This window comes from Oncorhynchus clarkii, chromosome 27 (genome assembly GCF_045791955.1).
Source record: "Oncorhynchus clarkii lewisi isolate Uvic-CL-2024 chromosome 27, UVic_Ocla_1.0, whole genome shotgun sequence".
Classification (NCBI taxonomy): Eukaryota; Metazoa; Chordata; class Actinopteri; order Salmoniformes; family Salmonidae; genus Oncorhynchus; species Oncorhynchus clarkii.
In genome coordinates this window covers 36183298-36209059 of record NC_092173.1, presented here as the reverse complement: position 1 = coordinate 36209059, position 25762 = coordinate 36183298, and the positions used below count along the sequence as shown (strand labels likewise).

General features: G+C 46.8%; 2 protein-coding genes across 3 annotated transcripts in view; one reads left to right on the top strand and one right to left on the bottom strand.

Annotated features, from left to right (window-relative positions):
* The first annotated feature begins 167 nt into the window (after positions 1-167).
* On the top strand, positions 168-14856 carry LOC139386159 (centrosomal protein 57). Of its 2 annotated transcripts, XR_011629011.1 has the most exons (12): positions 168-420; positions 960-1134; positions 3511-3714; positions 3811-3932; positions 4044-4169; positions 4241-4318; positions 7173-7280; positions 7470-7550; positions 13230-13438; positions 13529-13673; positions 13792-14200; positions 14280-14856. XR_011629011.1 is itself a non-coding variant. In XM_071131617.1 (11 exons), the coding sequence occupies exons 1-11, from the start codon at positions 382-384 to the stop codon at positions 13990-13992; spliced, it is 1488 nt and encodes a 495-aa protein (XP_070987718.1). In that variant the 5' UTR covers positions 168-381; the 3' UTR covers positions 13993-14856. The 2 variants fall into 2 exon arrangements, 1 of the variants encoding a protein (XP_070987718.1); XM_071131617.1 differs by having other exon boundaries at positions 13792-14856.
* A 2331-nt stretch (positions 14857-17187) lies between these two features.
* The window catches only part of LOC139386189 (cGMP-dependent 3',5'-cyclic phosphodiesterase-like), a 228160-nt gene continuing 219585 nt past the window's right edge, over positions 17188-25762 (bottom strand). Inside the window, exons 24-30 of the mRNA XM_071131660.1 lie at positions 24868-24915; positions 24696-24770; positions 22321-22420; positions 21710-21822; positions 20823-20861; positions 20620-20726; positions 17188-20453 (exon numbers count right to left, since the gene is read on the bottom strand). Of these exons, the coding sequence (XP_070987761.1) occupies positions 20204-20453; positions 20620-20726; positions 20823-20861; positions 21710-21822; positions 22321-22420; positions 24696-24770; positions 24868-24915 (732 nt within the window). The 3' untranslated portion in view covers positions 17188-20203. The remainder of the gene's footprint in view (positions 20454-20619; positions 20727-20822; positions 20862-21709; positions 21823-22320; positions 22421-24695; positions 24771-24867; positions 24916-25762) is intronic.

The window sequence follows — 25762 nt, the reverse complement described above, 5'->3', positions numbered from 1 at the left end:
TTCTCGATTATTTCCCAAGTCAGAGGGAGGATCTGCTGTGTCAATTCTGGTTGATGTAACCTCTGAGCTATTGACCCACACAGCCACAGATAGCACCATGCACTCGTCATGTACACACAGGTCTGGACAGTATTTTGGAGAGAAGCCCGAGCCTCTGTACGCCGTGTGACGTCATCTCGACGTAGCGCTGAGGGGAACTTCCGCGTTCAGTCTTCGCGCGGTGTTTTGTTTTCTGCGTCCCATAAATTATGGTAAAAATGCTGCCTTGACATTTTATATTTAATGTTTATGTGCTCGTTCTGAATTGAAGAGACCGTACGGATAAAAACGTTAGCCATGTAGCTAGCTTGGCTGGCAGGTAGCTATAGTTGGTTGCCATCAATGGAGGGAGTGTCAAAACCATCCGTCGGGCGAGAGAAGGTAAACATAGCTAGCAGGCTAACGTTAGCTATCCAACTCAACAAACCCGTCTTGACTAGTTAGCCAGCTAATTTAGCTTGCATTTCAATGGAGTAAAGTTTACCTAGTTAACTATTGTGAATTGCATGTTTGCTTCAGATCCAACTAGGTGTTTTTCAGCAAGCTATCGTTAACCATTTGACACAGCTTGTTGTCTTTACTTAGCTAGCAAGCGAACTTTGCTTAAAGCTAAGAGCTAGTCAATAATGTTATGGTTAAAGTGAGAGTGACCATAGTCGGCCTTTCTGTGCAACACTGGATTAAACTGAACACCACTAAACGTTAGTAGCTGTGTACCAGATAATTCCATTGGTGATGTAGAGGGGAGTGTGTGGCCTTTGTTTTGGGGGACAGTCCTAAGGAATTGACTCGATCATTAGAATGGGAGACAGTTTGTAGTGTTTGGTAGTAATAATATTAATAATATTATCGGTGTTGGGAACAGTAATATTCATGGTGTTAGAAATGGTGGTTCCCTGACTGTCTCTGTCTGTCTGCAGGAGCTCTCTGTCGGTGTGATGTCTGACATTCTGTCTCTACCCTCCTACAAAGACTACCCCGCAGGCCGCCCCTTCGTCAACACCTCTCTACCCTCCTACACACTCACAACTCGCAACACACACACACCCTGCCATACACTGTCCAGCAAGGCATTCCCAGAAAGCAGCAGTGCAGGTAACCAATCACTACCTGCACTGCTGCTAGAACCAAATTGTGTGTGGGTGAGACAGTTTCCATTGTGGTTGTGTGGTGAGGCTGGTCTCCATGGCAACAGCAGGTGACACATGACACCACAGCCTATTAACAGAGGCTCTGCTAAACGCTATCCCTCTATCCCCACTCTCACATCTCTATCAATCTACCTTCAGCCATCCCTCTATCCCCACTCTCACATCTCTATCCTCCTATCTTCAGCCATCCCTCTATCCCCACTCTCACATATCTATCCTCCTATCTTCAGCCATCCCTCTATCCCTCTATCCCCACTCTCACATCTCTATCAATCTACCTTCAGCCATCCCTCTATCCCCACTCTCACATTTCTATCAATCTACCTTCAGCCATCCCTCTATCCCCACTCTCACATTTCTATCAATCTACCTTCAGCCATCCCTCTATCCCCACTCTCACATTTTTATCAATCTACCTTCAGCCATCCCTCTATCCACACTCTCATATATCTATCCTTCTACCAGCCATCCCTCAATCCCCACTCTCACATTTCTATCAATCTACCTTGAGCCATCCCTCTATCCCCACTCTCACATCTCTATCCTCCTACCTTCAGCCATCCCTCTATCCCCACTCTCACATATCTATCCTTCTACCAGCCATCACTCGATCCCCACTCTCACATCTCTATCCTCCTACCTTCAGCCATCCCTCTATCCCTCTATCCCACTCTCACATTTCTATCAATCTACCTTCAGCCATCCCTCTATCCCTCTATCCCCACTCTCACATATCTATCCTTCTACCAGCCATCACTCGATCCCCACTCTCACATCTATCCTCCTATTTTCAGCCATCCCTCTATCCCCACTCTCACATCTATCAATCTATCTTCAGCCATCCCTCTATCCCCACTCTCACATCTATCAATCTATCTTCAGCCATCCCTCTATCCCCACTCTCACATCTCTATCAATCTACCTTCAGCCATCCCTCTATCCCCACTCTCACATCTCTATCCTCCTACCTTCAGCCATCCCTCTATCCCCACTCTCACATTTCTATCCTCCTACCTTCAGCCATCCCTCTTTCCCCACTCTCACATTTCTATCAATCTACCTTCAGCCATCCCTCTATCCCCACTCTCACATTTCTATCAATCTACCTTCAGCCATCCCTCGATCCCCACTCTCACATCTCTATCAATCTACCTTCAGCCATCCCTCGATCCCCACTCTCACATCTCTATCAATCTACCTTCAGCCATCCCACTATCCCCACTCTCACATCTCTATCAATCTACCTTCAGCCATCCCTCTATCCCCACATCTCTATCCTCCTACCTTCAGCCATCCCTCTATCCCTCTATCCCCACTCTCACATATCTATCCTTCTACCAGCCATCCCTCGATCCCCACTCTCACATCTCTATCCTCCTACCTTCAGCCATCCCTCAATCCCCACTCTCACATCTCTATCAATCTACCTTCAGCCATCCCTCTATCCCCACTCTCACATTTCTATCCTCCTACCTTCAGCCATCCCTCTATCCCCACTCTCACATATCTATCCTTCTACCAGCCATCCCTCTATCCCCACTCTCACATCTCTATCACTCTACCTTCAGCCATCCCTCTATCCCCACTCTCACATCTCTATTCTCCTACCTTCAGCCATCCCTCTATCCCTCTATCCCCACTCTCACATTTCTATCCTCCTACCTTCAGCCATCCCTCTATCCCCACTCTCACATCTCTATCCTTCTACCAGCCATCCCTCGATCCCCACTCTCACATCTCTATCAATCTACCTTCAGCCATCCCTCTATCCCCACTCTCACATCTCTATCCTCCTACCTTCACCCATCTCTCCATCACTGTACTCATGTAACTATCCCTCCTACATTCACCCATCTCTCTCACTGTACTCATGTCACTATCCCTCCTACATTCACCCATCTCTCTCTCACTGTACTCATGTCACTATCCCTCCTACATTCACCCATCTCTCTCTCACTGTACTCATGTCACTATCCCTCCTACATTCACCCATCTCTCTCTCACTGTACTCATGTCACTATCCCTCCTACATTCACCCATCTCTCTCACTGTACTCATCACCTCTACTCTTCTGAGTGGCTGAATGAAGTTCTTGCTGATAAAGTTTTACTCATGAATGTCTGCTGGAGAATAAATTCAACTCTAAGTGTGTGGGATAACAGATAAGGCAAGATATGATGGTATGATATTCATCCTCAAAGAGGATTATTGTGTGTGTGTGTGTGTGTGTGTGTGTGTGTGTGTGTGTGTGTGTGTGTGTGTGTGTGTGTGTGTGTGTGTGTGTGTGTGTGTGTGTGTGTGTGTGTGTGTGTGTGTGTAGCGATCCTGTCTGCTCTGATGAACCTACAGGAGAAGATCAGGAAGCTGGAGTTGGAGAGAGGCAGAACGGAGCGGAGTTTACACAGCCTGGAGAAAGAGACCTCACACACTGCCCTAAGGAGTGACACACACACACTGAGAGACACACACAAACCCACAGACACACAAGAGAGGGAGACCAGCAACCAGTCAGAACCCAACCAAGGTGAGCGACGTGATCATTTTCCAAAATATGTAAGTCTTTTGTTTGCCCCCTGTCTCAGCCTCTCTCTGTCTCTCTCTCTCCCCTCGGTCCCCTCAGTGTTAGTGACTCAGCTGGCTGCAGCGGAGGCTCGCTGTAAGCTGTTGGACAGACAACTGGAGTACATGAGGAAGATGGTCCGCAACGCAGAGGCCGACAGAACAACCCTGCTCCAACGCCAGGTTAGCATACGCCTTACCTAGCATTATCTATGCTAACCCAGAGAGACAGGCTAACGACAGGATCTCTAGCTGTATGTATGATGCTCTCAGTTACCATAGTGACCCTTTCAGGTTTCCCTGGAGATGACCAGGTCTGCTGCTCCCGCCCCTGACTCCGCCCACCAGGCCCAGTTAGAGAAGCTGGAGCTACTGGAGCAGGAATACCAGAGACTGACCCGTACACAGAACCATGCAGAGGTACACACACAAACTCATTTTCTCCCCAAATAGGATATGGTGGGTCTGATGTCTGTATGTGTGTGTCTTAGAGGAAGATTCGTGAGTTGGAGCTGAAACTGCTGGAAGAAGAACACCAGAGGAAACTGGTCCAGCACCAGGCCAACCAGGTACACACACACACAGAACCAGGCCAACCAGGTACACACACACACACACACACACGACCAGGCCAACCAGGTACACACACACACACACACACACAGGACCAGGCCAACCAGGTACACACACACACACACACACACACACACACACACACAGAACCAGGCCAACCAGGTACACACACACACACACACACACAGGACCAGGCCAACCAGGTACACACACACACACACACAGGACCAGGCCAACCAGGTACACACACACACACACACACACAGGACCAGGCCAACCAGGTACGCACACACACACACACACAGGACCAGGCCAACCAGGTACGCACACACACACACACACAGGACCAGGCCAACCAGGTACACACACACACACACACACACACACAGGACCAGGCCAACCAGGTACACACACACACACAGGACCAGGCCAACCAGGTACACACACAGGACCAGGCCAACCAGGTACACACACAGGACCAGGCCAACCAGGTACACACACAGGACCAGGCCAACCAGGTACACACACAGGACCAGGCCAACCAGGTACACACACAGGACCAGGCCAACCAGGTACACACACAGGACCAGGCCAACCAGGTACACACACAGGACCAGGCCAACCAGGTACACACACAGGACCAGGCCAACCAGGTACACACACAGGACCAGGCCAACCAGGTACACACACAGGACCAGGCCAACCAGGTACACACACAGGACCAGGCCAACCAGGTACACACACAGGACCAGGCCAACCAGGTACACACACAGGACCAGGCCAACCAGGTACACACACAGGACCAGGCCAACCAGGTACACACACAGGACCAGGCCAACCAGGTACACACACAGGACCAGGCCAACCAGGTACACACACAGGACCAGGCCAACCAGGTACACACACAGGACCAGGCCAACCAGGTACACACACAGGACCAGGCCAACCAGGTACACACACAGGACCAGGCCAACCAGGTACACACACAGGACCAGGCCAACCAGGTACACACACACACACAGAACCAGGTACACACACAGGACCAGGCCAACACACACACACAGGACCAGGCCAACCAGGTACACACACACAGGACCAGGCCAACCAGGTGTACACACACAGGACCAGGCCAACACACACACACAGGACCAGGCCAACCAGGTACACACACACACACAGGACCAGGCCAACACACACACACACAGGACCAGGCCAACCAGGTACACACACACACAGGACCAGGCCAACCAGGTACACACACACACAGGACCAGGCCAACCAGGTACACACACACACAGGACCAGGCCAACCAGGTACACACACACACAGGACCAGGCCAACCAGGTACACACACACACAGGACCAGACCAACCAGGTACACACACACACAGGACCAGGCCAACCAGGTACACACACAGAACCAGGTACACACACAGGACCAGGCCAACCAGGTACACACACACAGGACCAGGCCAACCAGGTACACACACACACAGGACCAGGCCAACCAGGTACACACACACACACACACACACACGCACACACACACACACACAGGACCAGGCCAACCAGGTACACACACACACACACACACACACACACAGGACCAGGCCAACCAGGTACACACACACACACAGGACCAGGCCAACCAGGTACACACACAGGACCAGGCCAACCAGGTACACACACAGGACCAGGCCAACCAGGTACACACACAGGACCAGGCCAACCAGGTACACACACAGGACCAGGCCAACCAGGTACACACACAGGACCAGGCCAACCAGGTACACACACAGGACCAGGCCAACCAGGTACACACACAGGACCAGGCCAACCAGGTACACACACAGGACCAGGCCAACCAGGTACACACACAGGACCAGGCCAACCAGGTACACACACAGGACCAGGCCAACCAGGTACACACACAGGACCAGGCCAACCAGGTACACACACAGGACCAGGCCAACCAGGTACACACACAGGACCAGGCCAACCAGGTACACACACAGGACCAGGCCAACCAGGTACACACACAGGACCAGGCCAACCAGGTACACACACAGGACCAGGCCAACCAGGTACACACACAGGACCAGGCCAACCAGGTACACACACAGGACCAGGCCAACCAGGTACACACACAGGACCAGGCCAACCAGGTACACACACACACACAGAACCAGGTACACACACAGGACCAGGCCAACACACACACACAGGACCAGGCCAACCAGGTACACACACACAGGACCAGGCCAACACACACACACAGGACCAGGCCAACCAGGTACACACACACACACAGGACCAGGCCAACACACACACACACAGGACCAGGCCAACCAGGTACACACACACACAGGACCAGGCCAACCAGGTACACACACACACAGGACCAGGCCAACCAGGTACACACACACACAGGACCAGGCCAACCAGGTACACACACACACAGGACCAGGCCAACCAGGTACACACACACACAGGACCAGACCAACCAGGTACACACACACACAGGACCAGGCCAACCAGGTACACACACAGAACCAGGTACACACACAGGACCAGGCCAACCAGGTACACACACACAGGACCAGGCCAACCAGGTACACACACACACAGGACCAGGCCAACCAGGTACACACACACACACACACACACACACACAGGACCAGGCCAACCAGGTACACACACACACAGGACCAGGGCAACCAGGTACACACACACACACAGGACCAGGCCAACCAGGTACACACACACACAGGACCAGGCCAACCAGGTACACACACTCTAGAGATGTGTAATTGCAACTATTTTGCACACTGTTTTCTCACTGGTCCTCAGTTACAGACAGGTCTGGAGGCCAATCGTATCCTGATCCAGTCTGTGTCGCCCTCACCCCGCCTTCCCAAAGACAGAAGTACAATCAGAGAGAAGAAACACCTCTCCAAGGTAGCAGCCTTCCCATGAGCCTTTGGGTGCTGGTGTTTCTGCTGGAGATGAATGTCAGTCGATGTGATCCTCATCTCACACAGACACTAAACTAATTGTTCAGGCCACATATCTGATTGGCCAAAAAGCCTTTGATTCATACCAATATCTGCAACACCTTTCCTGATGTGAATTTGTGTGCTCTACCAGAAACCTGTTCTGCAGCAGACCTCACACACACAGCCACACTACAGACTGAGCCTAGGAGACGTCCCATTTGTAGCAGGGAAGGTACGAACATGCACATCATATATGCACAACACATTTTTGTAAGCAGACATACCAGAGACTGACACTCTCTAGTCTGTAGGGTGCAGTTTCTCTGTCTTATGTCTCTCTAGTCTGTAGGGTGCAGTTTCTGTCTTATGTCTCTCTCTAGTCTGTAGGGTGCAGTTTCTCTGTCTTATGTCTCTCTAGTCTGTAGGGTGCAGTTTCTCTGTCTTATGTCTCTCTAGTCTGTAGGGTGCAGTTTCTCTGTCTTATGTTTCTCTCTAGTCTGTAGGGTGCAGTTTCTCTGTCTTATGTCTCTCTCTAGTCTGTAGGGTGCAGTTTCTCTGTCTTATGTTTCTCTCTAGTCTGTAGGGTGCAGTTTCTCTGTCTTATGTTTCTCTCTAGTCTGTAGGGTGCAGTTTCTGTCTTATGTCTCTCTCTAGTCTGTAGGGTGCAGTTTCTCTGTCTTATGTTTCTCTCTAGTCTGTAGGGTGCAGTTTCTCTGTCTTATGTTTCTCTCTAGTCTGTAGGGTGCAGTTTCTCTGTCTTATGTTTCTCTCTAGTCTGTAGGGTGCAGTTTCTCTGTCTTATGTCTCTCTCTAGTCTGTAGGGTGCAGTTTCTCTGTCTTATGTCTCTCTCTAGTCTGTAGGGTGCAGTTTCTGTCTTATGTCTCTCTCTAGTCTGTAGGGTGCAGTTTCTCTGTCTTATGTCTCTCTCTAGTCTGTAGGGTGCAGTTTCTCTGTCTTATGTCTCTCTAGTCTGTAGGGTGCAGTTTCTCTGTCTTATGTCTCTCTCTCTAGTCTGTAGGGTGCAGTTTCTCTGTCTTATGTCTCTCTAGTCTGTAGGGTGCAGTTTCTCTGTCTTATGTCTCTCTCTAGTCTGTAGGGTGCAGTTTCTCTGTCTTATGTCTCTCTCTAGTCTGTAGGGTGCAGTTTCTCTGTCTTATGTCTCTCTAGTCTGTAGGGTGCAGTTTCTCTGTCTTATGTCTCTCTCTAGTCTGTAGGGTGCAGTTTCTCTGTCTTATGTCTCTCTCTAGTCTGTAGGGTGCAGTTTCTCTGTCTTATGTTTCTCTCTAGTCTGTAGGGTGCAGTTTCTCTGTCTTATGTCTCTCTCTAGTCTGTAGGGTGCAGTTTCTCTGTCTTATGTTTCTCTCTAGTCTGTAGGGTGCAGTTTCTCTGTCTTATGTTTCTCTCTCTAGTCTGTAGGGTGCAGTTTCTCTGTCTTATGTTTCTCTCTCTAGTCTGTAGGGTGCAGTTTCTCTGTCTTATGTCTCTCTCTAGTCTGTAGGGTGCAGTTTCTCTGTCTTATGTCTCTCTCTAGTCTGTAGGGTGCAGTTTCTCTGTCTTATGTTTCTCTCTAGTCTGTAGGGTGCAGTTTCTCTGTCTTATGTTTCTCTCTAGTCTGTAGGGTGCAGTTTCTCTGTCTTATGTTTCTCTCTAGTCTGTAGGGTGCAGTTTCTCTGTCTTATGTCTCTCTCTAGTCTGTAGGGTGCAGTTTCTCTGTCTTATGTCTCTCTCTAGTCTGTAGGGTGCAGTTTCTCTGTCTTATGTTTCTCTCTAGTCAGTAGGGTGCAGTTTCTCTGTCTTATGTCTCGCTAGTCTGTAGGGTGCAGTTTCTCTGTCTTATGTTTCTCTAGTCTGTAGGGTGCAGTTTCTCTGTCTTATGTTTCTCTAGTCTGTAGGGTGCAGTTTCTCTGTCTTATGTCTCTCTAGTCTGTAGGGTGCAGTTTCTCTGTCTTATGTTTCTCTCTAGTCTGTAGGGTGCAGTTCTCTGTCTTATGTCTCTCTCTAGTCTGTAGGGTGCAGTTTCTCTGTCTTATGTTTCTCTCTAGTCTGTAGGGTGCAGTTTCTCTGTCTTATGTTTCTCTCTAGTCTGTAGGGTGCAGTTTCTCTGTCTTATGTTTCTCTCTAGTCTGTAGGGTGCAGTTTCTCTGTCTTATGTCTCTCTCTAGTCTGTAGGGTGCAGTTTCTCTGTCTTATGTTTCTCTCTAGTCTGTAGGGTGCAGTTTCTCTGTCTTATGTTTCTCTCTAGTCAGTAGGGTGCAGTTTCTCTGTCTTATGTTTCTCTCTAGTCTGTAGGGTGCAGTTTCTGTCTTATGTCTCTCTCTAGTCTGTAGGGTGCAGTTTCTCTGTCTTATGTTTCTCTCTAGTCTGTAGGTTGCAGTTTCTCTGTCTTATGTTTCTCTCTAGTCTGTAGGGTGCAGTTTCTCTGTCTTATGTCTCTCTCTAGTCTGTAGGGTGCAGTTTCTGTCTTATGTCTCTCTCTAGTCTGTAGGGTGCAGTTTCTCTGTCTTATGTTTCTCTCTAGTCTGTAGGGTGCAGTTTCTCTGTCTTATGTTTCTCTCTAGTCTGTAGGGTGCAGTTTCTCTGTCTTATGTCTCTCTCTAGTCTGTAGGGTGCAGTTTCTCTCTAGTCTGTAGGGTGCAGTTTCTCTGTCTTATGTTTCTCTCTAGTCTGTAGGGTGCAGTTTCTCTGTCTTATGTTTCTCTCTAGTCTGTAGGGTGCAGTTTCTCTGTCTTATGTTTCTCTCAAGTCTGTAGGGTGCAGTTTCTCTGTCTTATGTTTCTCTCTAGTCTGTAGGGTGCAGTTTCTCTGTCTTATGTTTCTCTCTAGTCTGTAGGGTGCAGTTTCTCTGTCTTATGTTTCTCTCTAGTCTGTAGGGTGCAGTTTCTCTGTCTTATGTTTCTCTCTAGTCAGTAGGGTGCAGTTTCTCTGTCTTATGTTTCTCTCTAGTCTGTAGGGTGCAGTTTCTCTGTCTTATGTCTCTCTAGTCTGTAGGGTGCAGTTTCTCTGTCTTATGTTTCTCTCTAGTCTGTAGGGTGCAGTTTCTCTGTCTTATGTTTCTCTCTAGTCAGTAGGGTGCAGTTTCTCTGTCTTATGTTTCTCTCTAGTCTGTAGGGTGCAGTCTCTCGGTCATCTCTGTCTCTCTCTCTAGTCTGTAGGCTGCAGTCATCTCTGTCTCTCTCTCTAGTCTGCAGGGTGCAGTCACTCGGTCATCTCTGTCTCTCTCTAGTCTGTAGGGTGCAGTCACTCGGTCATCTCTGTCTCTCTCTCTAGTCTGTAGGGTGCAGTCACTCGGTCATCTCTGTCTCTCTCTCTCTAGTCTGTAGGGTGCAGTCACTGTCATCTGTCTCTCTCTCTAGTCTGTAGGGTGCAGTCACTGTCATCTCTGTCTCTCTCTAGTCTGCAGGGTGCAGTCTCTCGGTCATCTCTGTCTCTCTCTAGTCTGTAGGCTGCAGTCACTCGGTCATCTCTCTCTAGTCTGTAAGGTGCAGTCACTCGGTCATCTCTGTCTCTCTAGTCTGTAGGGTCAGTCACTCTGTAGGTCTGTAAGGTGTCATCTGTCTAGTCTGTAGGGTGCAGTCACTGTCATCTCTGTCTCTCTCTAGTCTGCAGGGTGCAGTCTCTCGGTCATCTCTGTCTCTCTCTAGTCTGTAGGCTGCAGTCACTCGGTCATCTCTCTCTAGTCTGTAAGGTGCAGTCACTCGGTCATCTCTGTCTCTCTCTCTAGTCTGTAAGGTGCAGTCACTCGGTCATCTCTGTCTCTCTCTCTAGTCTGTAGGGTGCAGTCACTCGGTCATCTGTCTCTCTCTCTAGTCTGTAGGGTGCAGTCACTCGGTCATCTCTGTCTCTCTCTAGTCTGTAGGCTGCAGTCACTCTGTCATCTCTGTCTGTCTGTAGGGTGCAGTCACTCTGTCATCTCTGTCTCTCTCTCTCTAGTCTGCAGGGTGCAGTCTCTCGGTCATCTCTGTCTCTCTCTAGTCTGTAGGGTGCAGTCACTGTCATCTCTGTCTCTCTCTAGTCTGCAGGGTGCAGTCTCTCTCTAGTCTGTAGGCTGCAGTCACTCGGTGATCTCTGTCTCTCTCTCTAGTCTGTAAGGTGCAGTCACTCGGTCATCTCTGTCTAGTCTGTAAGGTGCAGTCACTCGGTCATCTCTGTCTCTCTCTCTAGTCTGTAGGGTGCAGTCACTCTGTCATCTGTCTCTCTCTAGTCTGTAGGGTGCAGTCTCTCGGTCATCTCTGTCTCTCTCTCTAGTCTGTAGGGTGCAGTCACTCGGTCATCTCTGTCTCTCTCTAGTCTGTAGGCTGCAGTCACTCGGTCATCTCTGTCTCTCTCTCTAGTCTGTAGGGTGCAGTCACTCGGTCATCTCTGTCTCTCTCTCTCTAGTCTGTAGGGTGCAGTCATCTCTGTCTCTCTCTCTAGTCTGCAGGGTGCAGTCACTCGGTCATCTCTGTCTCTCTCTAGTCTGTAGGCTGCAGTCACTCGGTCATCTCTGTCTCTCTCTCTAGTCTGTAGGGTGCAGTCACTCGGTCATCTCTGTCTCTCTCTCTCTAGTCTGTAGGGTGCAGTCACTGTCATCTGTCTCTCTCTCTAGTCTGTAGGGTGCAGTCACTGTCATCTGTCTCTCTCTCTAGTCTGTAGGGTGCAGTCACTGTCATCTCTGTCTCTCTCTAGTCTGCAGGGTGCAGTCTCTCGGTCATCTCTGTCTCTCTCTACTCTGTCTCTCTCTAGTCTGTAGGCTGCAGTCACTCGGTCATCTCTAGTCTGTAGGGTGCAGTCAGTCTGTAAGGGTGCAGTCACTCGGTCATCATCTGTCTCTCTCTCTAGTCTGTAGGGTGCAGTCACTGTCTGTAAGGTGCAGTCACTCGGTCATGCAGTCTGTCATCTCTCTCTAGTCTGTAAGGTGCAGTCACTCGGTCTGTAGGGTGCAGTCACTCGGTCATCTGTCTCTCTCTCTAGTCTGTAGGGTGCAGTCACTCGGTCATCTCTGTCTCTCTCTAGTCTGTAGGCTGCAGTCACTCTGTCATCTCTGTCTGTCTGTAGGGTGCAGTCACTCTGTCATCTCTGTCTCTCTCTCTCTAGTCTGCAGGGTGCAGTCTCTCGGTCATCTCTGTCTCTCTCTAGTCTGTAGGGTGCAGTCACTGTCATCTCTGTCTCTCTCTAGTCTGCAGGGTGCAGTCTCTCTCTAGTCTGTAGGCTGCAGTCACTCGGTGATCTCTGTCTCTCTCTCTAGTCTGTAAGGTGCAGTCACTCGGTCATCTCTGTCTAGTCTGTAAGGTGCAGTCACTCGGTCATCTCTGTCTCTCTCTCTAGTCTGTAGGGTGCAGTCACTCGGTCATCTGTCTCTCTCTCTAGTCTGTAGGGTGCAGTCACTCGTTCATCTCTGTCTCTCTCTAGTCTGTAGGCTGCAGTCACTCTGTCATCTCTGTCTGTCTGTAGGGTGCAGTCACTCTGTCTCTCTCTCTAGTCTGCAGGGTGCAGTCTCTCGGTCATCTCTCTAGTCTGTAGGCTGCAGTCACTCTGTCATCTCTGTCTCTCTCTCTAGTCTGTAGGCTGCAGTCACTCGGTCATCTCTGTCTAGTCTGTAAGGTGCAGTCACTCGGTCATCTGTCTCTCTCTAGTCTGCAGGGTGCAGTCACTCGGTCATCTCTGTCTCTCTCTCTAGTCTGTAGGGTGCAGTCACTCGGTCATCTCTGTCTCTCTCTCTAGTCTGTAGGGTGCAGTCACTCTGTCATCTGTCTCTCTCTAGTCTGTAGGGTGCAGTCACTCTGTCATCTGTCTCTCTCTAGTCTGTAGGGTGCAGTCACTCTGTCATCTCTGTCTCTCTCTCTAGTCTGCAGGGTGCAGTCTCTCGGTCATCTCTGTCTCTCTCTAGTCTGTAGGCTGCAGTCACTCGGTCATCTCTGTCTCTCTCTCTAGTCTGTAGGGTGCAGTCACTCGGTCAGGGCCAACGTCCAGTCTGTTCTCTCCCTGCTGAAGCAGCATCAGCCCCAGCTATGTAACGCACGCGTCCTCTCCCACACCCCTCTGGCCCAGCAAGCCAATGGCAGCGGCTCCTCCTCTTCCTGTGGGGAGGAGCTATCAGACCTCCTGCTGGCCCTGCAGGATGAACTGGGACACATGAGTCTGTGAGTGTGTCTGTCTGTTAGAGAGTCTGAGACTTTGTTTCAGCATGAATAGCTATCTCAGTTGTGTATGTAAATGTGTGTGTGTGTCAGTGAGCAGCAGGAGTTGGTGCGGCAGGCTGGGGCCTGTGTGTGTGAGCGGGAGAGGAGGGGGGTGGAGAGAGAACAGGAGACTCTACTCAGGAGAATGGAGAGAAAAGCAGAGCAGATCAGCAAGCTACGCAGACACCAAGCACAGGTACACACACACACAGTTTGATGACTAAGAACTATGTAACTGTGGTTTTGCCTTCAACAAACGCATACATTTGATTACAGAGTTTTTCCACTGTTTCTCACTTTCTGTCTCTGTGTAGGTGAAGAGGTTTAGGAGAGATGCTCGTCAGAAGCAAAGTGGAGAGGTGAAGGTGACCACCACAGTGACCACGCGCGGTCGCTCTGCCGGGCCGGTCAAGGTTCGACCGGGGGACCGTAGCAGGAAAAGTCTAACACTGCTCAGGGACATGAGGTCCCTGCAGACCTCGCTACACCCCAACCAACCACAATGGAGCTACTGACCACAACAGGACCAACCACAATGGAGCTACTGACCACAACAGGACCAACCACAATGGAGCTACTGACCACAACAGGACCAACCTCACTTACCAGACTGCAACAGGACCTGGACCATGATGCTGAAGATCAGACTTTATCAACCTGAACTTCTCTGATGGACGTCCCGTGGGTGTCGTCGTGTAGGGAAGAGGAATGAGGCCTACCAAGGCCATTTGGAAGAGGAGGATGTTGATGAATGACCTCCAGGGACATTGGGGTGTAGGGAAGAGGAATGAGGCCTACCAAGGCCATTTGGAAGAGGAGGATGTTGATGAATGACCTCCAGGGACATTGGGGTGTAGGGAAGGCAGGTAATGATGTTGTATTTTAGATGTCTTTGGTAGAGCAGCATAGCAGTGACATCACACAGAACACTCCTCCTGATGTTACAGTAAATCTGCCTCATCTATTGGCTCTCCCAGGGGTTTAACAGGGTGCGTTGTATACATCTGATACTGTGTGTCCCACTGTTGCTGCAAACCTCAGCTCACTGCAATAGACTGAATTTTGTGTATTAAATAGTGTAACCACTCTGCTCTGAAATGATTCCCTGTTGTGGGTTGGGAAGCCTTAAGATGGTGTGTGTGTGTGTGTGTTGAGGATTGCTGTTGTTTACTTGGACCAACATTTTAAATTAGTTCGATTTCTACAATTACGGCTTGTGTAACTTGTCTATCAAATGGTCTGAAATAAACCATTTATTTTCTAGTGTTGACACTTTCCTTGATATGAATAACGGAACTTTCCTTATGGTGTTTAGTTTTTCAGCTTCCTGAAACTCAGACCGTCTATATTTGAATAAAGATATCTCCTGCCACCTGTTAGTTGTTGAAAATGTTTTTCCCATCAGCACCAGACAGAATGACTTGCCTGGACCTTCTCCATCCCTGAGGTGTCAGTGTGGTAAATGGAATACTGACTAAAGAGACAACCCTTTTTCAGGACCCTGTCTTTCAAAGATCATTTGTAAAATAACTTCACAGATTGTAAAGGGTTTAAACATTTTACCATGCTTGTTCAATCAACGATGAACAACTGATGAACATGCACCGGTGGAACTGTCGTTAGGACACACACAGTTCAGACGGTAGGCAATTAAGGTCACAGTTATGAAAACTTAGGACACTAAATAGGCCTTTCTACTGACTGAAAAACACCCAAAGAAAGATGCCCAGGGTCCCTGCTCATCTGTGTGAATGTGCCTTAGGCATGCTGCAAGGAGGCATGAGGACTGCAGATGTGGCCAGGGCAATAAATTATGTAGGCCTAACATTTAGTGTTTCCAAACATGTCAAGAGGACTTCCACCAAGCAATAACAAATAAAAACTAGGCAGAAATATGTTGAGATTGCATTTTATTGTGTATGTATGCTGGTGTGTGTTGGTGTGTAGCCTATCATGGTATGAAACATAAAATTGAGCATTAACCAAATTTATTACACAAAAAATACATATTTCTATATAGTGTGTTCTCTTTCCAGAAGGGTCTATACAGCATTTAGATAACACACACAGACCACCACTGGTATACACCTTCTACAACAAAAAAATACATATTTCAGTAACTTCAGTCTTTGTTTTCAGAATTAGTATCAATTTTATGATGAAATAGCATTTTGGTTTTATCCTCCTCTGTCGGAGCCGTAGGTCTGCATGTTTTGGGCCCTTCAATAACACAATGAAAATGACAGAAAAAGATGATTCAACTACAGTATACAGTTGATTTTATTTTACCTTTATTTAACTAGGCAAGTCAGTTAAGAACAAATTCTTATTTTCAATGACGGTCTAGGAACAGTGGGTTAACTGCCTGTTCAGGGGCAAAACGACAGATTTGTACCTTGTCAGCTCGGGGATTTGAACTTGCAACCTTTTGGTTACTAGTCCAACGCTCTAACCACTAGGCTACCCTGCCGCCCCAGTTGAAATTGGAAGTTTACATACACCTTAGCTAAATACATATAAACTACATTTTTTACAATTCCTGACATTTAATCCAAGTAAAAATACCCGTTTTAGGTCAGTTAGGATCACCAGTATATTTTAAGAATGTGAACTGTCAGAATAATAGTAGAGAGAAGGATTTATTTAAGCTTTTATTTCTTTCATCATATTCCCAGGGGGTCAGAAGTTTACATACACCCAATTAGTATTTGGTAGCATTGCCTTTAAATTGTTTAACATTGGTCAAACGTTTCAGGCAGCCTTCCACAAGCTTCCCACAATAAGTTGGGTGAATGTTGGCCCGTTCCTCCTGACAGAGCTGGTGTAACTGAGTCAGGTTTGTAGGCCTCCTTGCTCTCACACGCTTTTTCAGTTCTGCCCACAAATGTTCTATATGAGGTCAGGGCTGTGTGATGGCCACTCCAATACCTTGAGTTTGTTGTCCTTAAGCCATTTTGCCACAACTGGAAATGTGCTTGGGGTTATTGTCCATTTGGAAGACCCATTTGCGACCAAGCTTTAACTTTAACTGATGTCTTGAGATGTTGCTTCAATATATCCACATAATGTTCCCTCCTCATGATGCAATCTATTTTGTGAAGTGCACCAGACCCTCCTGCAGCAAAGCACCCTCACAACATGACGCTGCCACCCCCGTGCTTCATGGTTGGGATGGTGTATTTCGGCTTGCAAGCCTCCCCCTTTTTCCTCCAAACATAACGATGGTCATTATGGCCAAACAGTTCTATTTTTGTTTCATCAGACCAGAGGACATTTCTCCAAAAAGTACGAACTTTGTCCCCATGTGCAGTTGCAAACCGTAGTCTGACTTTTTTATGGCGGTTTTGGAGCAGTGGCTTCTTCCTTGCTGAGCGGCCTTTCAGGTTATGTCGATATAGGACTCGTTTTACTGTGGATATAGATACTTTTGTACCTGTTTCCTCCAGCATCTTCACAAGGTCCTTTACTGTTGTTCTGGGATTGATTTGCACATTTCACACTGAAGTACGTTCATCTCTAGGAGACAGAACGCGTTTCCTTCCTGAGCGGTATGACGGCTGCGTGGTCCCATGGTGTTTATACTTGCGTAATATTGTTTGTACAAATGAACGTGGTACCTTCAGGTGTTTGGAAAATGCTTCCAAGGATGAACCAGACTTGTGGAAGTCTACAATTTTTTTTCTGAGGTCTTGGCTGATTTATTTTTTATTTTGTAATACATCCACAGGTACACCTCCAATTGACTCAAATAATGTCAATTAGCCTATCAGGAAGCTTCTATAGCCATTACATCATTTTCTGGAATTTTCCAAGCTGTTTAAAGGCACAGTCAACTTAGTGTATGTAAACTTCTGACCCACTGGAATTGTGATACAGTGAATTATAAGTGAAATAATCTGTCTGTAAACAATTGTTGGAAAAATGACTTGTGTCATGCACAAAGTAGATGTCCTAACCGACTTGCCAAAACTATATAGTTTGTTAATAAGAAATTTGTGGAGTGTTTGAAAAACGAGTTTTAATGACTCCAACCTAAGTGTCTGTAAACTTCCGACTTCAACTGTATAACATGAAATAATTAAAATAGTCCTCATTGTAATAATTACATAGAATCAAGTAACACTTCATAAACTGTTATTTACAGCATTTATATATAGCCTATGAGATTACATCACAGGTAAGAATCCTGCGTTTCCGTGGAGATGGAGATTGGCACATGACGGAGCCCTGACTCGTTGACACAAACACACTAACGTAAAACAAAGTTAAGAGAGACAACTGTCTAAAGTAATAATTTAAGAGCAGACTGTATTTACATCAGAGTTTCTGCATCATCATCATCAAAACACATATGAAGAAGGCAGATCTGGAATGGATGGGCGGAAAACAACAACAACAACAGGGGAAAAGAGGAAGTTAATCTGTGTTCATCAGGGGTCAGAGTTCACAGGTATACAGCACTAGAGCGAGGCTTCAGATCGCTAGCCTACCTGAATGCCAATAGAACAGTTACAATCTGTACAATAACATGAAGTCAAAGTCAGTGAAGTCACACACACAGACATCCTGAGGGAGAATCATCTACAAAATATATGAAGCTATATGCAGTCCATCCATATATTCACCTATAGCCCACTCACCTAACAAATATATTGACCTGTACGCCCCTGTCACCTAACAAATATATTGACCTGTAGGCCCCTGTCACCTAACAAATATATTGACCTGTAGGCCCCTGTCACCTAACCAAGATCCCCAGTTCATTCACCTAACAAATATATTGACCTGTAGGCCCCTGTCACCTAACAAATATATTGACCTGTAGGCCCCTGTCACCTAACAAATATATTGACCTGTAGGCCCCTGTCACCTAACAAATATATTGACCTGTAGGCCCCTGTCACCTAACAAATATATTGACCTGTAGGCCCCTGTCACCTAACCAAGATCCCCAGTTCATTCACCTAACAAATATATTGACCTGTACGCCCCTGTCACCTAACCAAGATCCCCAGTTCATTCACCTAACAAATATATTGACCTGTAGGGCCTTTTAACAAATATGGCCTTAATTCTTCCACATATACAGTATGTAAGCCCTGACATGTGGTGAGGCTAAGCTGTTGCTCTGGCTTCACCGAGCAGCAGTTTCACACATTAGTTTAACATTTAGGTGACTGATTGATTGGAGTTGAGTGGTAGTGTGTTTTAAACTCCTGAGACAGTGAACTCACTGTTAACCAACACAATGATAACCAACACAATGATAACCAACACAATGATAACCAACTCACTGTTAACCAACACACTGTTAACCAACACACTGTTAACCAACACACTGTTAACCAACACACTGTCATCTATAGGTCTGTTCATCAACACACTGTCATCTATAGGTCTGTTCATCAACACACTGTCATCTATAGGTCTGTTCATCAACACACTGGAGATACTGTTTGGCCTGTGTCTGTTTGTATCTATGGTCCAACATGGCAAGCTCTGAGAAAGGCAGCATAGATGCACGATAAGGCAGATCCGTACAACACACACACACACACACACACACACACACACACACACACACACACACACACACACACACACACACACACACACACACACACACACACACACACACACACACACACACACACACACACACACACACACACACACACACACACAGGTATGATGACACTAGATCATTTAAAGGGCTTCACTTATATAGCGGGTTATAGGGGTTATATAGAGACACAGAGAGGAACACTAAGAAGAAAGGAGGAATGGCTCTTGTTGTGAAGGTTGTAATGGTGGTTGTGGTGTCTGTGTGTATGTCTGTGTGTGTGTGTATGTGTGTGTGTGTGCGCACTCCAGGGATAGAAGATTTTAGCTAATGAGAATGGCACTGACCAGTGATCATTGACTGTCAAACTGTCCCCATTTCCAAAAGAGGGAAGTTCCACTCACATTACCTGACACAAGGCAGATTCAGTTTCCCTCAATGACCACTGGGCATCGCAGGGCCACCAATGGGCTCCATATATAATAACAAATATAGCATCTGGCAAACTAGAGACTTACATGATGCCTAAGACATGAAGAATACATCCAATACTGGCTGAGATAAAGGGTGTAACACACAAGGTGTAGGCTACATACAGTATACATAAGCAGTCATATGAGTGACATAGCAGCTCATCAGGGTGTGTGTGGGCTGATGGGAGGGATTCTGATGATCTTAAAACAACATAAACCAACAGATTCCAGAACTGTCCTTCGTACTACACAGCTTTCTGTTAACTAGGAAAGGAGCTCTTTACCTATGTGTTATTACACGGGTATTGACCTGTTAGGTGTCTGTGAGCCTGTGTGTGAAACAGAAACTCAGAAGAATATGAACGGAGACCTCGTTATGAAAATTATCATTTCCAGAGTCAACACGACTCTCTGCTTTCCTCACAGGAGTTCAGTCACATTTAGCATCTACAGGAATCGTCTGAATCGACTAGTCTGAATCGACTCCTTTGAAATGACTCATCTGAATCGTCCCTCCTGCGGTTCACTCCATCTGTTTTGCTCAGCCTTAGAGATTGACAGCTGTCAGTCAAATGTCAAACTGTCTCAGAGTCCCGCCTTCTCCGCATGAGGACGTAAAAAGGGAATAGTTTCCTTAGGTTTCTATTAGCCTAGAGATACTGCTTTCTCCACTCCCATTGGTCGGTATGGTTACAGGCCCCTCCCCCCGTCCCCCTCATCCAGGCAACCGTTGAGGCAATGGGTGTCATCGCAGTGGCTGTCATCCCCAAGTGCACCCTGGGATTGCAGCAATTCATACTCTTCATCCAGGAAGTCGAGGCTATTGTTGCTAGGCAACCCACGGACGCTGAACTTGTGGGAGACTTTGGTCCACTGTACTCGATTGGTCGCTACACGCTCATATAGCTCGGTTGCCCCTGGTAACAGCTCTGACAGCAGCCTATGAGAGGACAGGGGCGTGGGACACAATATTAGGTGGTGCTGTGGGCCGTGTTGTGATTGGGTCAGTAGTGATAAACGCTGTGTTGTGATTGGGTCAGTAGTGATAAACGCTGTGTGGTGATTGGGTCAGTGGTGATAAACTCTGTGTTGTGATGGGTTCTTACTTGTAGATGGGCATGGCGATGTGTTCCATGAAGCTGATCTGTAGCTCTGGGATGTAGGCCTTCTCTCTGTCCATCATCTCACTGGGACGATTCCCCATCGCCTTCTCCTGCACACACAAGTAAGTTACACACGTCAGATACACACTCACCCCCCCAACACACACACACAAATACGGTGCAGGAATAAAGTGCAGCACACATACCAGATCCCCCTGGGAGAAGAACTCTTTATAGATCAGCTCCTGAATACAGAGGAGAGAAAATTGGTTTAGGGTCAAAGGTCAACTAGGGTCTGGGGTTAGGGTTGAGGGTTAGGGTTGAGGATTTAGGTTAGGGTTGAGGGTTAGGGTTGAGGTTAGGGTTGAGGATTTAGGTTAGGGTTGAGAGTTAGGGTTGAGGTTAGGGTTGAGGATTTAGGTTAGGGTTGAGGGTTAGGGTTGAGGATTTAGGTTAGGGTTGAGGGTTAGGGTTGAGGATTTAGGTTAGGGTTGAGGGTTAGGGTTGAGGTTAGGGCTGAGGATTTAGGTTAGGGTTGAGGGTTAGGGTTGAGGTTAGGAATGAGGATTTAGGTTAGGGTTGAGGCTAGGGTTAGGGGTAGGATATGAACATTATAGGGTTAGTGGCTGGGTTTTGGTTAGGGTTGTGGTTGAGGTTAGGGTTAGGGTTGAACCTGCATATGGACATGAAGCTAGGGTAAAGGTTGTGGTTGGGTTAGGGTTGAACCTGCATATGGACATGAAGCTAGGGTAAAGGTTGTGGTTGAGGGTTAGGGTTGAACCTGCATATGGACATGAAGCTAGGGTAAGGGTTGTGGTTGAGGGTTAGGGTTGAACCTGCATATGGACATGAAGCTAGGGTAAGGGTTGTGGTTGAGGGTTAGGGTTGAACCTGCATATGGACATGAAGCTAGGGTAAAGGTTGTGGTTGGGTTAGGGTTGAACCTGCATATGGACATGAAGCTAGGGTAAGGGTTGTGGTTGAGGGTTAGGGTTGAACCTGCATATGGACATGAAGCTAGGGTAAGGGTTGTGGTTGAGGGTTAGGGTTGTGGTTGAGATTTGGGTTAGGAGTAGACGTTAGGGTTCCTCACAGCAATCTTGCGGGTGGTCTTCCAGCCCTTGGTCTGGTCCGACAGGTCGCATGAGGTCATCAGCAGGCACAGCAGCAGAGAACGGTGGGTCTGATTCCTGGGATTGTAGCCAGCTAGGACACACACACACACAGACATTCACACACAGACACGCACACACACAGACACACACACAGGCATTCACACACAGACACGCACACACAGACACCCACACACACGCACACACAGACACCCACACACACGCACACCCACACACACACACAGACACCCACACACACACACACACACACACACACACACACACACACACACAGACATTTACACACAGACGTACAAACAGAAAGGGAAAGAAAATGGAAGACTATCATACTCACACACATACACCTCCCGTGGGGCGAGATTGTCAGCCTAGGTAGACTCAAACCTTCTATTGCCTAAGGCTGACAATTGTTTCCCTCTGTTTAGGTGCAAAAAAAGTATAACGCACGCATACGCACGCATACGCACACACACACACACACACACACACACACACACACACACACACACACACACACACACACACACACACACACACACACACACACACACACACACACACACAGCCTTACCGTCAGCCATCCTTTGCAGGTCGGGGAAGATGCGGAGGTGATGAGCCAGGTCAGTGGCCAGGATAATATCCCTCATCAAGTCCAACATCCTCTGGTAGTCCTGACAACCACACACACACACACAGCCTATAATAGTCCTGGGTTTCCTCACTGTGTATCAGTATCTGACAGGCAGCTTGACGGCAAGTAATATACTGTAACATACACTGGGGCAAAAAAGTATTTAGTCAGCCACCAATTGTGCAAGTTCTCCCACTTAAAAAGATGAGAGAGGCCTGTAATTTTCATCATAGGTACACTTCAACTATGACAGACAAAATGAGAAAAAAAATCCAGAAAATCACATTGTAGGAATTTTAATGAATTAATTAGCAAATTATGGTGGAAAATAAGTATTTGGTCAATAACAAAAGTTTATCTCAATACTTTGTTATATACCCTTTGTTGGCAATAACAGAGGTCAAACGTTTTCTGTAAGTCTTCACAAGGTTTTCACGCACTGTTGCTGGTATTTTGGCCCATTCCTCCATGCAGATCTCCTCTAGAGCAGTGATGTTTGGGGCTGTTGCTGGACAACACGGATTTTCAACTCCCTCCAAAGATTTTCTATGGGGTTGAGATCTGGAACCTTGAAATGCTTCTTACGAAGCCACTCCTTCTTTGCCCGGGCGGTGTGTTTGGGATCATTGTCATGCTGAAAGACCCAGCCACGTTTCATCTTCAATGCCCTTGCTGATGGTAGGCTTTGTTACTTTGGTCCCAGCTCACTGCAGGTCATTCACTTGGTCCCCCCCGTGTGGTTCTGGGATTTTTGCTCACCGTTCTTGTGATCATTTTGACCCCACAGGGTGAGATCTTGCGTGGAGCCCCAGATTGAGGGAGATTATCAGTGGTCTTGTATGTCTTCCATTTCCTAATAATTGCTCCCACAGTTGATTTCTTCAAACCAAGCTGCTTACCTATTGCAGATTCAGTCTTCCCAGCCTGGTGTAGGTCTACAATTTTGTTTCTGGTGTCCTTTGACAGCTCTTTGGTCTTGGCCATAGTGGAGTTTGGAGTGTGACTGTTTGAGGTTGTGGACAGGTGTCTTTTATACTGATAACAAGTTCAAACAGGTGCCATTAATACAGGTAACGAGTGGAGGACAGAGGAGCCTCTTAAAGAAGAAGTTACAGGTCTGTGAGAGCCAGAAATCTTGCTTGTTTGTAGGTGACCAAATATTTATTTTCCACCATAATTTGCAAATAAATTCATAAAAAATCCTACAATGTGATTTTCTGGATTTTTTTTCTCCTCATTTTGTCTGTCATAGTTGAAGTGTACCTATGATGAACATTACAGGCCTCTCTCATCTTTTTAAGTGGGAGAACTTGCACAATTGGTGGCTGACTAAATAATTTTTTGCCCCACTGTGTATATATATATATATACAGTATATACAGCAGTAATCTTTGGCAACAGCTAGTCAGTTAAATATGGTATGAAAAGAAGGTACTCTGTAATGAAGTAAATGCCACCACAATCAGAAAGAATGGATAGATTAAGGAAATTCATTGAGGGGAAAGGTTTGTATATCACAGCATTTTTCTGTAATTACAAGGGATTGGTGCAAGCAGACTTGCTACTAGGTAACGTGTTTCCACATTACAATACATTATTGAATATCTGGTGTTTTAAATCACTTGCACTTCTAGAGGCCTTAACAAAGGATTCCAAACTGGCAGCGACTACAAGGCAAAATGACATAGCAAAATGCTCAACCATTTAAGGTTTACGACTAGCTGCCACTCCAATCTGTCTCCGATATATTTAAATTGATGGGACACTACAACCACATAAAAGTTAAATTGGTACAGCATTCTGACTCACCATGAAATAAATATTAAATCCTCTTACAAGGCATGCAACAAAATATGTTACTGAGCCAGAAACAACAATGTCATGCGCCCACTTGTGGTCAAAAGGTTTTTGGCGCTCCAAAGATACGGTAGTGCATTCTGTGGGGTGGAATTACAGGACCATTCGAAATATAGCAATTATTTTCCCACCTACAACATTTTCCCACAATGCACCATCATTTACAGTATGCTACAGTAATATGTTTCAGAGTATTTTACTGGTGATAACACCCATAATTACCATATAACTTAGTTATGTTACAGTGCTGTTAACACAACACACACACACACACACAGAAACACAACTTATAACAATTCTGGGTGTCCTGTTAACACAACACACACACACACACACACACACACACACACACACACACACACACACACACACACACACACACACACTATAACAGTCCTGGGTGTCCTGTTAACACAACACAACAGCAGTGTGGGATCCCAGGCTGGAGAGAAACAAACCTTTCTGGAGAACTTGTCGAAGATGTTGCAGCCGTGGGTGTTCAGAATGGCTATGGCTTGGGCAAAGTGGTGTCGCTGTGGAAAAAAAAACACAGGTTATTATGGGATAGGAAGTTAAAGGATGGCCACAAGGTGTCACTATAGTCCCAGAGATAAATGTGTGTGTTTTTACCTCCATCACAGAGCCCTCTGAGCTGTAGAGGGCAGCCAGGACAGATTGCTGTAGAGGAGGAAGACAGAACACGTTGTTCCATAGATAGACCTGCTCTCTATGCTGCTGTAATTACTGAAGTGTACTACCCTTGTCTAACCACAGTCTTTCCTTGACCTTTCCTACTGTGTGTTGGACAAGTGTTACCGGTGCTATCCCTGTATGTGTGTTGAGCGAGGTTGTGTGTGAGGGCTGTTTTCCAGGCTGTGCCTACACGTACAGTGAATTCAGAAAGTATTTAGACCCTTTGACTTTTTACACATTTGATACGTTACAGACTTTTTATAAAATTGATTAAATCGCCCCCCCCCCCCCCCCTACACACAATACCCCATAATGACAAAGAAAAAACAGTTTTGCAAATCTATTAAAAATTGATTAAAAAGGTGACTACCTCTTCAAGCTGGTTGAGAGAACGCCAAGAGTGTGCAAAGCTGTCATCAAGGCAAAGGGTGTCTACTTTGAAGAATCTAAAATATATTTGATTTGTTTAACACTTTGTTGGTTACTACATGATTCCATATGTGTTACTTCATAGTTTTGATGTCTTCACTATAATTCTAAATTGTAAAAATAAAGAAAAACCCTTGAATGAGCAGGTACTGTATGTCCAAACTTTTGACTATTCAGACTGTTTACCCAGTACTTTGTTGAAACACCTTTGGCAGCGATTAAAGTCTTGAGTATTCTTGGGTATGACACTACAAGCTTGGCACACCTGTATTTGGGGAGTTTGTCCCATTCTTCTCTGTAGATTCTCTCAAGCTCTGTCAGGTTGGATGTGTAGTGTCACTGCACAGCTATTTTCAGGTCTCTCCAGAGATGTTTGATCGGGTTCAAGTCTGAACTCTGGCTG

Excerpts from the sequence above, each read along its gene's own strand:
- LOC139386159 (XM_071131617.1), top strand. The coding sequence starts at position 382 with ATGGAGGGAGTGTCAAAACCATCCGTCGGGCGAGAGAAG. Across the intron at positions 421-959 it reads CATCCGTCGGGCGAGAGAAG|GAGCTCTCTGTCGGTGTGAT; the intron begins GTAAACATAGCT and ends GTCTGTCTGCAG. Across the intron at positions 3,933-4,043 it reads CAACCCTGCTCCAACGCCAG|GTTTCCCTGGAGATGACCAG; the intron begins GTTAGCATACGC and ends TGACCCTTTCAG.